We start from the raw sequence: 12,421 nt of genomic DNA on the forward strand, positions 1-12,421 counted from the left end.
GGCAAATCTGAATGTTGTTTTTAACATTAGAAAAACGTCTGCTACACTTATTAAATGATGAATGGCCTGTGATGCATGTATGATGATGAATGTGTGATGTCTGCAAAAGGAACGAGTGTGAGATTTTGATGTAGGTCATACTGATCAAATCATCAAATAGTATATGAGCAAAAATGACTCTAAGTAGCTTTACCAAAAAGTGCCAGCAAGGACTGTAGAGCAAAGTGCATGGTCCTCCTATTAGCTTGTTTCCCAGTTTTCAGAATCACCTCCTCTTGCCCCACTTCACAAAGGTCAAAACCTGTAGAAGAATGAGTAAAAAGTCACAACTCATGGAAAGATCCTATGTTCTGAACAAGCATCACGTTTGTAACACACACAGAACAGACATTAAATTCTGCAATGCCCTGGAATGACATCTCTTTACCTGCAAGATACATTTTGCTGGTTTGCTTTTATTACTATTTAGCACACCTACACAGGAGCACTATGGAGTTGGGCTGTGGACACTTGTACGTACACAAAGCACACCAGTCCAAACTGACAGACAAAACACACCGCTCAGTATTTTAACTGCAAATTATATGGAATGATCAGGGAATGATGGACTAAATGCACCTCAGGGCAGGGCCGCACATGCCTGTAGCATTCGTTCATTAATCCTATTTTTTGTTTCACAGGAATGGCCCTGAAAAACAGAGACCATGGAGTTTACCAAACGAGGTCTGGGCAGCAGGAGGCATAAATGTGTGAGAGAAATGATGCCTGGCTTCTATGAGCAATTCAAACAGTCTTCTTGGACATCTCTTTCCGCAGTTGCCTCTTTCCTGCAATGCCCTTCCCCTAAGCCTTTGCAGGCCCAAGTCAGAATAAAACCTAGTTAGATATTTAGTTCTTATCTATCTCTCCTGTAGGATGCAGATCCTGGTACATACTATCACCCTGGTACCCCTATCCTGGCCTATTACACAGGTTGCCCAGCCAAAGGAACGACTGTTCACTTCAGATAGGAATTCAGAAGCAAACTCACAAGTACGCATTACAAACAACAGAAGAACCAGATTCTGAAATTAAAACAGCACCTATTCGCTGTAAACCCTGAAATCCACCTTCTATTGACTCAGGAGATGTTCTGGTGCATGACAGTAAAACCTGTGTTTATCACTGACCGACCAGCAAACGAGAGCTTGATGCATGTGAACTGGCCATGCAGTACACTGAGCAGTCAAGGACCATATCCAGAGATGCAGAGACCAAAGAGAACCCAAACAAAACCTAGAGCTGTGAGCCTCATCGCTACTTCAAGCCACTATAAGAGACACCAGCAATAGCTTCAGAAAGATAAAGAAAGAAGTGTTTTCCTACCTAGAGCTGCCAGAAACTCGTGACAGCCAGGAAGCCTCCAGAGTTGGACGCTGATAGAAACCTGGATTGGTGCAGAGGAGAAATCCTGTTCCTTCTCGCCTGCCTGAAGTTGAACCAGGACTTGATGTAGCTGAAAATAACACAAACGTTATCCATTCCTTACAAATCAAATCACTGCTTTTCTGACAGTCACAACTAAGGAAACGCACTGCTGACAGCCCCTCGCCAATACACTCATACATTCAGCTGCTGCTCCTGAACAGAACAGTGAGATGAAAGATCTGAGCAGAGAGAACAGTCCAGGGACAGCAATTATGGACACACTTGAACAGCAGCACATTGAGGGACAGAACAAGGGGGAGGGCTGGGTGTGCGGTCAGTGGAAATTGAGTGAGGAGGAAGCACAGCAGGAACACATGGGAAGTGAAAGAAAAGGGGCTGCTCACAGACACTTGCTAAGGCCCGTACCATGACTGAGCAATACTCCTTAAACGAAGCCCAGAAAACTCATTCTCAGCATTTAACTGGGCAGAACGAGTCACATGAAGCTATGGAAGACTTTCCTAATATCTCCGTGACCTCCCAGGAATGAATTTACTCAACAGCGCCCAAGGGATAGGAGCAGCAAAATTGAGAAAAAAAAAATGTGTTTATGAAGATCTGACACAAATTAAGGTGCCAGGGCCTCATCTAACTCAAAAACACAGCCAGGGCAGGAAGGATGGAAAATCATTAACCAGGGACCAGCCTCAGGACCACCCATCTCTTCCAACCCACAAAAGCTTAGGCAGTCTTTTTCCACATTAATCAAACTCCAGGCCTGAAAGCAGGGTGAAGATGGTACCCTGCAGCTCAGGGAAATGGCTCTGCAGCGACCAAGGCTCTAATCCTGCACAGCACTGTCATTCCCCTGTGCATGTAATATACTCACCATTCCCACCACATTTTTAACAGCCTTCAGGCAGCAGATAACAAGGAAGGAAAAGAGAGGAGAAAAGAACACAGGTTACTCTGTGCTACAAAATGCCTGTGACAGGGAGCCCTGCAGTGCAGCAACACATCCACATGCAAACCAGCATCCTGGCTGCAGGACGCTCTATTCTGAGAAAGAAAGGAGCAATGGAAACGGCTTGAGCTGTGAATCAGGAGCCCAACAGTGTAGGAAGAGGCAGCTGCAATCTGGGAACGCCCAGCAAACTGCCATCAGCTCAGACAGAAGGCAGGCAGATACCCAGGCCAACCCACAATCTGGCAGAAGGCTGAACATAAAGCAAGCCCTTCTCTTCTTTTATCTGGTATACATTATTGGCATTTAAAACGGTCATCAATCCCTATATATTCCTTGCACATGTAGTAGCACCAGAGTTCGTACTTTTGTGGCTCCTGCCTTCCAGTTTGTACGGAAAATTCACACTTGCTATCCAGAGCAGGAGATCAGACTGCCCACCTCACTGTTTCACCAACACCAAGAGCACCTGCTCCCTTACAAGACCAATCACCCTTACTGGAAAGACAGATAAAAGCAGCACCTATTGACTGAACTGACAGTGTTCACACTTCAGTTCTGTACAAAGTCTTTTCTCCTTCGGGACAGGCTGTGCCTTTGCTGCTCACCAACTGAACTGCTGAGAAGAAGGAGGCAAGGACAGCAAGTAACAGAGAGTAGAGTTCAGCTGAAAAATCCTGAGCTCATAACTAGGCAGGCTCTTGTGCAGAAGGAAATTCTGCCTATGGTTTGGGCTACTCAAGAACATTTGCAGAAGCAATGCAATATTCCTGCCTGTGTGAATATTCTCCCCTGGGTGATTTAACTGTCTGAGGCAAGAAGACAATTGTGAAGTAATCTCATGGACAGTCAAACTTACAGATCTACTGGAATGTTGTCCTCATCACATCCCATTTACAGCAAGCCTCCCTCTGGTGGTAAGGAGGAAAAAATAACCCTGATACTTGACAACAGAAGTCTCAGGCACTAACAAAAGAGCCAAAGCAAGAAAGCAAAATACCATGAAGGACAAGCCATTAGAAATAACCCTTGTGCTACTGTAACTTGTGACAAGAAACTATTTCCTTGAAGCAGACATAGTCTAACTGACCCACAAAGCAGCTTCTTAATGAATAACTGCAAAGCTGGAGCTGTTATTTTGTATTTTGTGCAGACAGACTGGACACCACAGTGTGAATGGGAGCACTCTAAAACCACACAGAGGTAATCCCAGCTACTTTCCATGGTACTTCTCCATAACATCTTTGCATGGGAAATGGGGGAAATAAAGTATGCTGTTCACCTGTTCACAATGTGTAGCGTGCTCATTTACTTAAGCAAGCAAATGATCAAGATAAACCTCATTAGAGGAGCAATCAGGACAGTAAGAAACATGTAAGGGAAAGCTAGCCAGGCTGGTGGCACAGAGTGAGGTTAGGTTCTTCTAGGCATGCTACAAAGACAGGGAAGAGGGAAGGGTGTGAAGGATGTGAGGAGGGTTGGGGCACGGGGGAGTGCCATGGCCACAGGTTGGCATTATGTTTCTCTTCAATTAGGTGAATTCTTGCAGCAGAGCTATGAGCACTCAAACCAGAAAAAGCATTGGCTCAATAAGTTCTAAGATCCTGGCATCACCCAAAGCCAGGTATTCTCTGGGTTGTTAATAACTACAGTGTACAAAATCAGCCAACACAGGCCCTGGGTAGGATACAGATATTTGGGCTGGATAGGCCAAAAAACAGTTGGTGCTTCTACCACTCACTTTCCACGTTTTCTTCTCCCTCACTGTAGTATATATTATGTTTTCACTTCTGTCCCTGAGCTGTGAGATCCAAGGCCATGCAGCCCAGTAATACGGCCACCTTTTTCTTTTCTGGACACACGCTTTCTCATTCACACAAACAGGGAAATGTAGAATTTCATCCTCCGAGGCTGATAAACTACAGCATAAACCACTCCGTGCACTTCTGAATTTACTGACCTGGAATGAACCATTTGGAAACCGGTACTGGAGAAAAACCTCCGACTTACCCTGTTGATGAGCTGTTCTCCTGTTTCTGAAGCTGTGATAAGTTTACAAAGTGCCTGAAGTGCAGGGTTAGGCAAACCTGGAAAACACCAGCAGAAACAGATTGTTCAATACCTGCTTATTGTCCACTGGGAATCCAGCAACCTGAATGGAACATAACCTCAGCTAATTCCTAGAACCTCTCCTCCCAACTGAATCCTTCTGGAAACAGCAGCAATTTCCAAGAAACAATTTTTCTCCCAACCTTGCATCTGATTATAGAAAAAAGGAAGAGACATCACACTTCTCAGGTACTGGACCCAGGAATAAACGATTCCAATGTACAACAGTTTCAATTAACATTTACTTCTAGAGCCTCTATTCTGTTAAATGCTTTCACTTCGTTATTGTAGAAACCTAGACCAGCAGCACCATTCTGCAGGCTTACACCAAAGAAAGGCAGGAAAAGGCAGATGTCTGCTCAGACATAAGAGAACAGAGCCTGCAGCTGGCCTGCTTCTTACCTAGGAGGGACTGTATGGTGCTGCTGCACTGCTGCAGTCGTTCACCAGGGTCAGAGGTGGGGAAGAACACTGCTGCTGGCAGGCCGCTGGCTGGAGGGTCCAAGCGAAACCCCACTGCTGTGAGCAGTGCCTGCCAGCCTGGGATACCTCCAACTTTATTCTCCACGCTTTGCTGGGAAGTATACATGGAGTTGTGCTGCCCATTCTGGATTCGCTGCAATGATTTCTCCACCTGTGAGGAAAATACAGCATTAGCTCACTATAGAAGAGATTTTTACTAACCACATTGTTTTACATTGTAAAGAGGCAGGAACAACGGGCTGAGGGACAGAAAGACTGGTGATGAACCTGTCCTCACATAGAAGACTAAGTGCCCTTGAAAACAGAGGCTCCAGCAACTCAGCACCCACAGCTTTAAAATCACTGTGATGAGTATCACTGTGCTGTGGGACACTGGGTAAATGAACGCCACAGGAACTAAGTACCAGCCTGATTGTCACCATTTCCAATAAGCAGGCAGTGGCATTTGTGTGCTCAAGATGACTCACTCTCAGACTCCAGTCTCTTAAGTACACTGTTCATTACCAGGCAAGAGCATGCAGAGCTATATGGTAAGGAGTAACAAGAGGAAAGTGGCCACAAAACCCAGTAAGTGGAACAACTAGCAATGTTCATGAGTTTCCATCATCTCATGGATACTCCACATTCCTGTGGGACTACAGAAGACATACTGGAAAAAAAAAGCACTACAAGTCATGGAAGAGTATCCTCATCATGCAGCAGCTTGGCCTCCATCCTGGCACTCCCCACAGCAGGCTATTGGCACACGTGGGAACAGAAGTGCCTCTCAGCTCCAAGTCTGCCCACAGACCTCAGTCACTAGCTCTGCACCTCTGTGACTGCTTCCTTGTAATGTCCATAGCAATTTTCCTTGTCAAAACAATTAACCCCAATGATAATCTCATTTTTAAAGCACAGACCCAATTCAACAGCTTATGCAAACCAGATGGGACCGGGAAGGATTCTTGTCACAACAGAGGACTTCATATCTGCTCTGGAGTCTCCTTCAGGTGTCCCATTCTTTTTACACTCACTGGTTTAGCAAGATATCAACTTACAGCATGAAAGAAGGGTTGAAGGTTCACATCCAAGTGTGAGCTATTACACATCAGGGTGTTTCTCTTCCCATTCTTCATTCAAAGATTCATCTCACTCTGACACAGACTGCAAACCCCCCTCCCACGCCTGCCGGGTGCTGCAGCACTGCCTCCCTTACCAGATGCAGCAGGACACGCAGGGCATCCCGTGCCCTTTCAGGATGCTGCAGAATCTCAGTCAGGGCCTGTCCTACCAGTGAAGAGGGGCTGTTCAGCTTCATATCGCTCCCAATAAGCATGAAGCCTGCAGGGTTCAGAAGAAGAGACTTACTGAAAATCGAGTCAGACTGAGACAGAAACGAGACAGACTGAGAACCTCTATTTGTTACTGGAAACGTGCAAAACAGAAGCAGATAAATTCTGCCTGCTCAGACTACTGACATAATGGTTTACTGCACCCTGCATGATTACTGCCTACTCACTGCCCAGTTTACAGACTGAACTTCCAGAAAGCTTCTGGATGCTTCTTACTTGTCATCCTCTTTTAAATCACTACTGTTTGTATAGTGGGATAACACTGTCTTTCAGTTAAATGTGCCCCTACATCTCACACATGTACTGAATGAGTGGTTGTATTGCACATTATTTCTTTGTAGTCACAGATCAAGTGCGATGAAACACACTTCACCTTGCAATTGCTTTAGATTATATCAAATCCACAACCCACTTACCATACAGTGAAATACCAATGTTCATCCCTGACACTGACATTCAGCCAGCTCAGATGAACTAGGGCCTGAAACACGGGCTGAGTTCTGTGTGAGCACAGGGGACACGCTGCTCCCAGCTACCTGCTAGCACCAATTCTTCCTTAATTCAAACTCTCTGGCATCAGAGCCCTTTTTGAAAGTCACAGATAATCAAAAGACAGATTCCTCCTACCTGCCCAGTTGGATGGATGGGAGAACTGCTTGCTGCTCTGTACAGTCTTCATTGCTTCACCAAGGGCTGCGCTGGCTTTCATCCCATTTAAGAGGGAGGAATAGAAGGCGTGCACAAACATTTTGGAAGCAGCCACTGGAACAGGCCAGAGGGACACTAGGACACACTGAGCCCCAGCAGCCAGGAATGCTCTTGTCAAGCCAATGACTCCATCAGCAGTGACTTTGCTGTTGGATTCTTGGTAAGAGCCAAGAACCACTAATTTTACAGGAAGCCGCAGATCCAGGACATCAGCTGCAGTCAGCAGAAACTCCTGGAGGGGAGGACAGTCTGAGATGCTCTCCACATCACTGGCATCATCCTGCATGCGAAGGGATTCTGGAATTGTGTAGGGGTTCCCAAATGAACTCTTGCTGCTGGCTGGATTGCTGTCAGTGTTGGGTGTCAGGACCAAAGCAGCAAGCTTCCAGGAGACGTGGGTTGCAAAATGGACACACTCTGCCTGAGTGAGGGCACTCATGACTCTCTCTTTTGTTGCTGCACTGCCAACTAAGGGTTGGCAGCCAAGTAACTCTGATACCATATACGCTTCCTCTTCTGCAGAGGGCATAGGTCCCCACAGCCACCTATCCATAACTGCTGAAGGGAGCTTGGGATTTCCTATGACAGCTGCCATTGAGGTAGAACTGGAGTAAGCAGAAGTATTCTTCTTCCCATGGGACTACATAGAGAGAAAAAGAAAGCAAAAATGGGGTTCAGAGATCTGTCTGTTGAGGTGTTGCTAGCAAAGCAATCTGTCTCCTTGGTTCTAAACAGAACTTTGGATGTTGTAATTATTAAAAAAGCTCTTTATTTCATTAGTTTTTTCCATTTAAATATTCCAAGGAATACCTCCACTTTAGGACAGTCAAGATTTCTATCCCCACTTCTTTGGTTAATAAATAGATTAAAACAGAAAGGAATATACTTAGCCCAGGTCATCCTGGAGGGCTGTAGGAGAGCTGAACGTATAAAGAAGATCCCAGCTTCCCACTTTAAGGGAGGATTATTTGTAAACACTACCTGGTTTCTAACACCTGTATTTCAAGGATTAGCCTGCCCACTGCAAGCAGCATGGTGCTGCATGCAACTGATTACTGGGGCCTGATGCTGACTAGAAACCCTTAATATCCCCATCAGTAACAGAGAAAATATTCAGACCCTTCTGCTGTTCCAGTGACTGCATTTAACCCAACACAAGGCAAGACATGCAGTGTTAACACTGCTCAGCAAGAGAGATGTGACTTAAGATATTCTCCCTGGAGACACAGGCCTTTGAAAAGCTGACAGTGTTTGCCACGCATCAGCGTGAAAATATTTTGGCAAGATTTGCCAGCGGTATTGGCTTTGACTTATGGCATCACTGTCCTGAGACATCAATGCCCTTCTCCACACAGAAAGCTGAGAAGTAGGGAAATCTAACTAGGAATGTGATAAGGCAGTTAACTCACCAAGGAAGCTCAGCGTGTATCACAAGCACCTACATTTCTGCAGTTTGCTCACAACCCAGGATATGCTGCCCTTCAAAGGAGGATATCTAATTCCTCTTGTCCTTCCTGGCATGTCCGGTGTTGTGATTCTGTGCTGCAGAAACTGTACCAGAATACTTTGCACCTGGGGTGCTCGACACGCTCATGTGCCCTGGGAGTGCTGCAGGAAGGTGGCACATTTGCCATTTCTGTTGTGTAGGAGGACAGAGCTGCTGCTATTCCTGCATGCATAGGAACTTATACCTCAGGGGAGAGGTTCTGTGAGAGGGAGGTTTTAAAACGCACTGCCAGACCTTGGAGCTGGGATTCAGCGACTGGATGGACGGTACTGCAATGAGGCTGAAGCGCTCATAGAGGTACTCATTGGAGGAACTGCCCTTCAGGAGAGCAAAAGGAATGAGGTACAGTTCTCCCTCCAGAACCAAGATCAGCTGGCGGTGACGGCCAACGGGCCCACTGGAATGCATCAAGCCCTGAAAAGCAAAGACACGGAATTAGTACGGTCCAAAGAAGTCTCAAGGATTTGGATGCAAACTGTCATTACATTTCTAGGCAATCGTACAGCTCTAAGGCAGAGCAGCAGCATTATTTAGTCCTGGTAAATACATGATTTCTTTGAAGATGAAAGCTTCAGCACAGGCTTGGGTGAGAGTCAGTCCTCCTTCTGACATAGCTTTGGAGCTAACCAGGTCAGCCTGTGCTGCTCTGTTCCCCATGAGGCTGCTCCATGTTCCCTGAGACAAGATCACTCTGCAGTGTGCACTGCAGGATGGAGACAAGGATCTAACATGTAGGACTGTCGTTCTTAAGAGAATTTTAATTTTAAATGATTTAATCTCCATCAGATGCAGCAACTATCTGTTTTGACATCAGAAAAACAGCTACTCGGCCCCTTCTGATCTGGAAATTCAGGGGCTTCCACAGGACAGGAAGCATATTTTCAAACAAGCAGCATTTCATGAATAATAACCCCACAAAACCCCTGTGATCCAGTTAGATTCTTTTTGGAAGAAATATCACTCATGTTCTAACACTCTTCTGCTATTTATCAGATGTTAATCCGTTTGAAATCCCAGCTTTAGAACAAAGTTATTTCAGCTCAGCCCCCATTTAAGAGAAGACAGAATAATCTTCTTTATTTTGCTGTCAGCAGAGAGCTCCTACCACGAATGGAAACACAAACTTTTAAACATGGCATGCATGAATAACATCAGAAAATCCTGAAGTGCATACACACTGAATAATCACCAGCCAGCAGAAAATAAATGACTGTGGTGCAGTCTGAGGGTGAATTTTACTCCTTGTATCAGTACTCACCCTGGTCCCAACACAATTCCTCCCTCCACTTTGCTCAGGGTCTAGCTCCAGCAGTCTCCCAGACTGCACTGTGATGCACTGATAGCTGAGGATTAATTTGAGATACACTGACCCCATCTCACCACCAATCAGAGAATAACAGGAATTTGCAATTGGTCTCAAGCTTCAGCTCTCAGGCAGCAGCAAAGATGAATGAACATTATTAAGAAACAGAAGTTTCAATCTGGTGGTTTCCTCCAAAGGGACTTGGGAGTGAGTTAGAAATGCCAAAAAACACGTCAGCTACAATAGAGAGTGTCAAACAGTAGGAAGCTGAAGAGGGACAGTGAGGTGCTTTCAGTGGCTTTTGAAGGGGGAACAAAACTGCTGAAGGATGAGAAAAATTCCATTTTAAAGGAATTAAGAACAGTTGCTGACCTCTTGCTGTTCCTCCTTCCCTCTTTACAGCTTTGAAGCTCATCCTGCCTACAGACTGCAGACGAGAGTGCAGGGCCATCCCTGACACACAGCAGCCTCAGGAGCCATCCTGTGAACCATGTCTGCTCCAGCCTGACACGCTGTTTACAACACCAGCAGCCCCAAGGGATGCTTGCCCAGCACTGGCTGTCTGTGCTGAACCAGGATGCGTGCTCTGCAGCTAAATCCACCAGCTCCCATTCAGCCTTACCACTTTTTGCAGAGCCCAGGCTGACGAGCAGTAGTTTCCCACCAGGGGGTTGCTGTTTTCCAGAAATATTTGTACGCTTTTTTATATATATATGTATATTTTAATAAATACTCCATTTTACCTACTGCTCCAATTCTGTTGGGTACAGAATCAGAGCATGTGAGCCAGAGTGACAGACACCTAGCAGAATTTTTAGTTTGCATGGTTTTTTTTCCATAATTGTAACAGTTTTTCACTCTTCCTGATCTGTTTGTTCCTCGGTGAGTCTGCCAAGTTTGCCAGTTAGAATTAGCAATCAGGGACACACTTCCTTCATCAAAAGCATTACACTTTGGCAGCTGACTGGAAGTGGTCCTTTGTTTTCCTCCCCCAGTATATTCAGTCTCATTTGGGAAGACCAAGCTGAGGGCATCATGCCTCAGAACAACCCCCAGGCTGGCCATTTCAGTTTTCCCAAGCGACAGGAGTTTCCATAAGCAAATCTCTACGTCTAGAAGCTTACTCCTTCCATGGGTCCTATCAGTAAGTCGTAGAGTGCTCGCAGCGGGGGTTTGGTGAAGGAAGCCTGCCTCCTTGGAAGAGAAGATGTTCCATCCTTAACAGGAGACATGGTACTGCTGAACAGACTGGTCATGCTCTGACTGCTCCTGTGGGATAAAGGCAAGTGAGAGGTTAGTTTCAGAGACCTGAGGTCCACAGTAGGTTACAGAGACTTCACAACACTGATGAAGAGCCAGCCCCAGCCTGTCCAAGCAGAGGACTGTGGTCTGTAAGATGTTTCACACCAGGGTTTTGTTCTCCCATTCAGCTTCACACCACAATGCACAATGACAGCAATGGCACAAGTTGCCCTGGCACCTCCACCTGGTGCCAGGCATCACCAAACACCAGCACTCCAAGGAGCCTGAGATGGCGTGGGCACAGAAAGTTATGGCCCCAAGGAGGAAATGAAGTTACCCCAATCTGGTCTGTCTAATCCAGCAGCTGTGCTCCCCAGAAAGGTTATCCTTGGCATGGTGCCACGAACAACCATTTTTATATGAAAAAGGATAATTTTCCAGAAAGTTTTAACAGGTGGGCCCTTAAAAAAGAGGAAGGGAGGGAAATGAGATGTTTTACAGTAATAGTACTACAAGGCCTGAAGTGCAACCAGAGTCACCACTGGGGTTGTCCAGTAACAAAAACAACATCTCTGGCATAAAAGGCCACCCACGAGGGCCTCATTGTCCCCCTGGGGCCAAAAGCATCTGATAGAGCATTCCTTATAACCGCAATCTAGATCATGCTCTGATGCTGCTGCACAGAGACAGCCTCCTTCCCTTCCCAGTCTCCAGGAAGCACAGTGCTGTTCCAACTCTCAGATACTTTCCAGTGCCATGTGCTTTTGCCAATTTATATGACAGGAAAGCAGCTACAGCTTCCCGGACTCACAACCAACCCCTCACACCTCATCAGCACGCTACGTGTGCTGTGGTTTAACCCAGCAGGCAGCAAAGCACCACACAGCCATTCACTCACTGCTCTACTGCAGTGGGATAGGGGAGAGAATTAGAAAAAAAAACCTAAGTACAACTTTTGAGATGAGATAAAAACTATTTATTAAGACAGGAAAGGAATAAAAAAAATAGTAATTGTGGTTTTACATATATGTATATTTACAAATCAAGTGATGCACAACACAATTGCTTCCCACCCACCGACCAATGCTCACCAGTCCCTGAACTGGAGCTGCTCTCCCTGGACAACTCCCCTTGTCTGTTCCTTGTCTCTGTCCTTCAGTTTTACCTCTTGCAGCACTGTGTTCTCCCCTCTAGATCCCTCTGCAGCAGCTGACTGAACTGAGCACACTTTGCAGAGCACCGCTGTTTCCAGACTACCAAGCACAGACTTTGTGATCAGAATGTGATCAGGAAATAAAAACTGTGCTATCCCAACCTGGAGTTTGGACCAGATGACCTCCAGAGGTCCCTTCCAGTCCCACTGATCA

General features: G+C 45.9%; 1 protein-coding gene across 3 annotated transcripts in view; it reads right to left on the minus strand.

Annotated features, from left to right (window-relative positions):
- The window catches only part of TTC28 (tetratricopeptide repeat domain 28), a 125,932-nt gene that overhangs the window by 5,807 nt on the left and 107,704 nt on the right, over nucleotides 1-12,421 (minus strand). For 2 of the 3 annotated variants that reach the window (XM_046901153.1, XM_046901154.1), the window contains 9 exons: nucleotides 10,937-11,081; nucleotides 8,744-8,923; nucleotides 6,922-7,642; nucleotides 6,159-6,283; nucleotides 4,883-5,114; nucleotides 4,382-4,458; nucleotides 2,297-2,320; nucleotides 1,366-1,495; nucleotides 194-301 (listed from right to left, as the gene is read on the minus strand). In XM_046901153.1, the coding sequence (XP_046757109.1) occupies nucleotides 194-301; nucleotides 1,366-1,495; nucleotides 2,297-2,320; nucleotides 4,382-4,458; nucleotides 4,883-5,114; nucleotides 6,159-6,283; nucleotides 6,922-7,642; nucleotides 8,744-8,923; nucleotides 10,937-11,081 (1,742 nt within the window). The remainder of the gene's footprint in view (nucleotides 1-193; nucleotides 302-1,365; nucleotides 1,496-2,296; nucleotides 2,321-4,381; nucleotides 4,459-4,882; nucleotides 5,115-6,158; nucleotides 6,284-6,921; nucleotides 7,643-8,743; nucleotides 8,924-10,936; nucleotides 11,082-12,421) is intronic. The other variant, NM_001397486.1, reaches the window with a different exon arrangement.

The sequence above is a fragment of the Gallus gallus genome, chromosome 15 (assembly GCF_016699485.2).
Source record: "Gallus gallus isolate bGalGal1 chromosome 15, bGalGal1.mat.broiler.GRCg7b, whole genome shotgun sequence".
Classification (NCBI taxonomy): domain Eukaryota; kingdom Metazoa; phylum Chordata; class Aves; order Galliformes; family Phasianidae; genus Gallus; species Gallus gallus.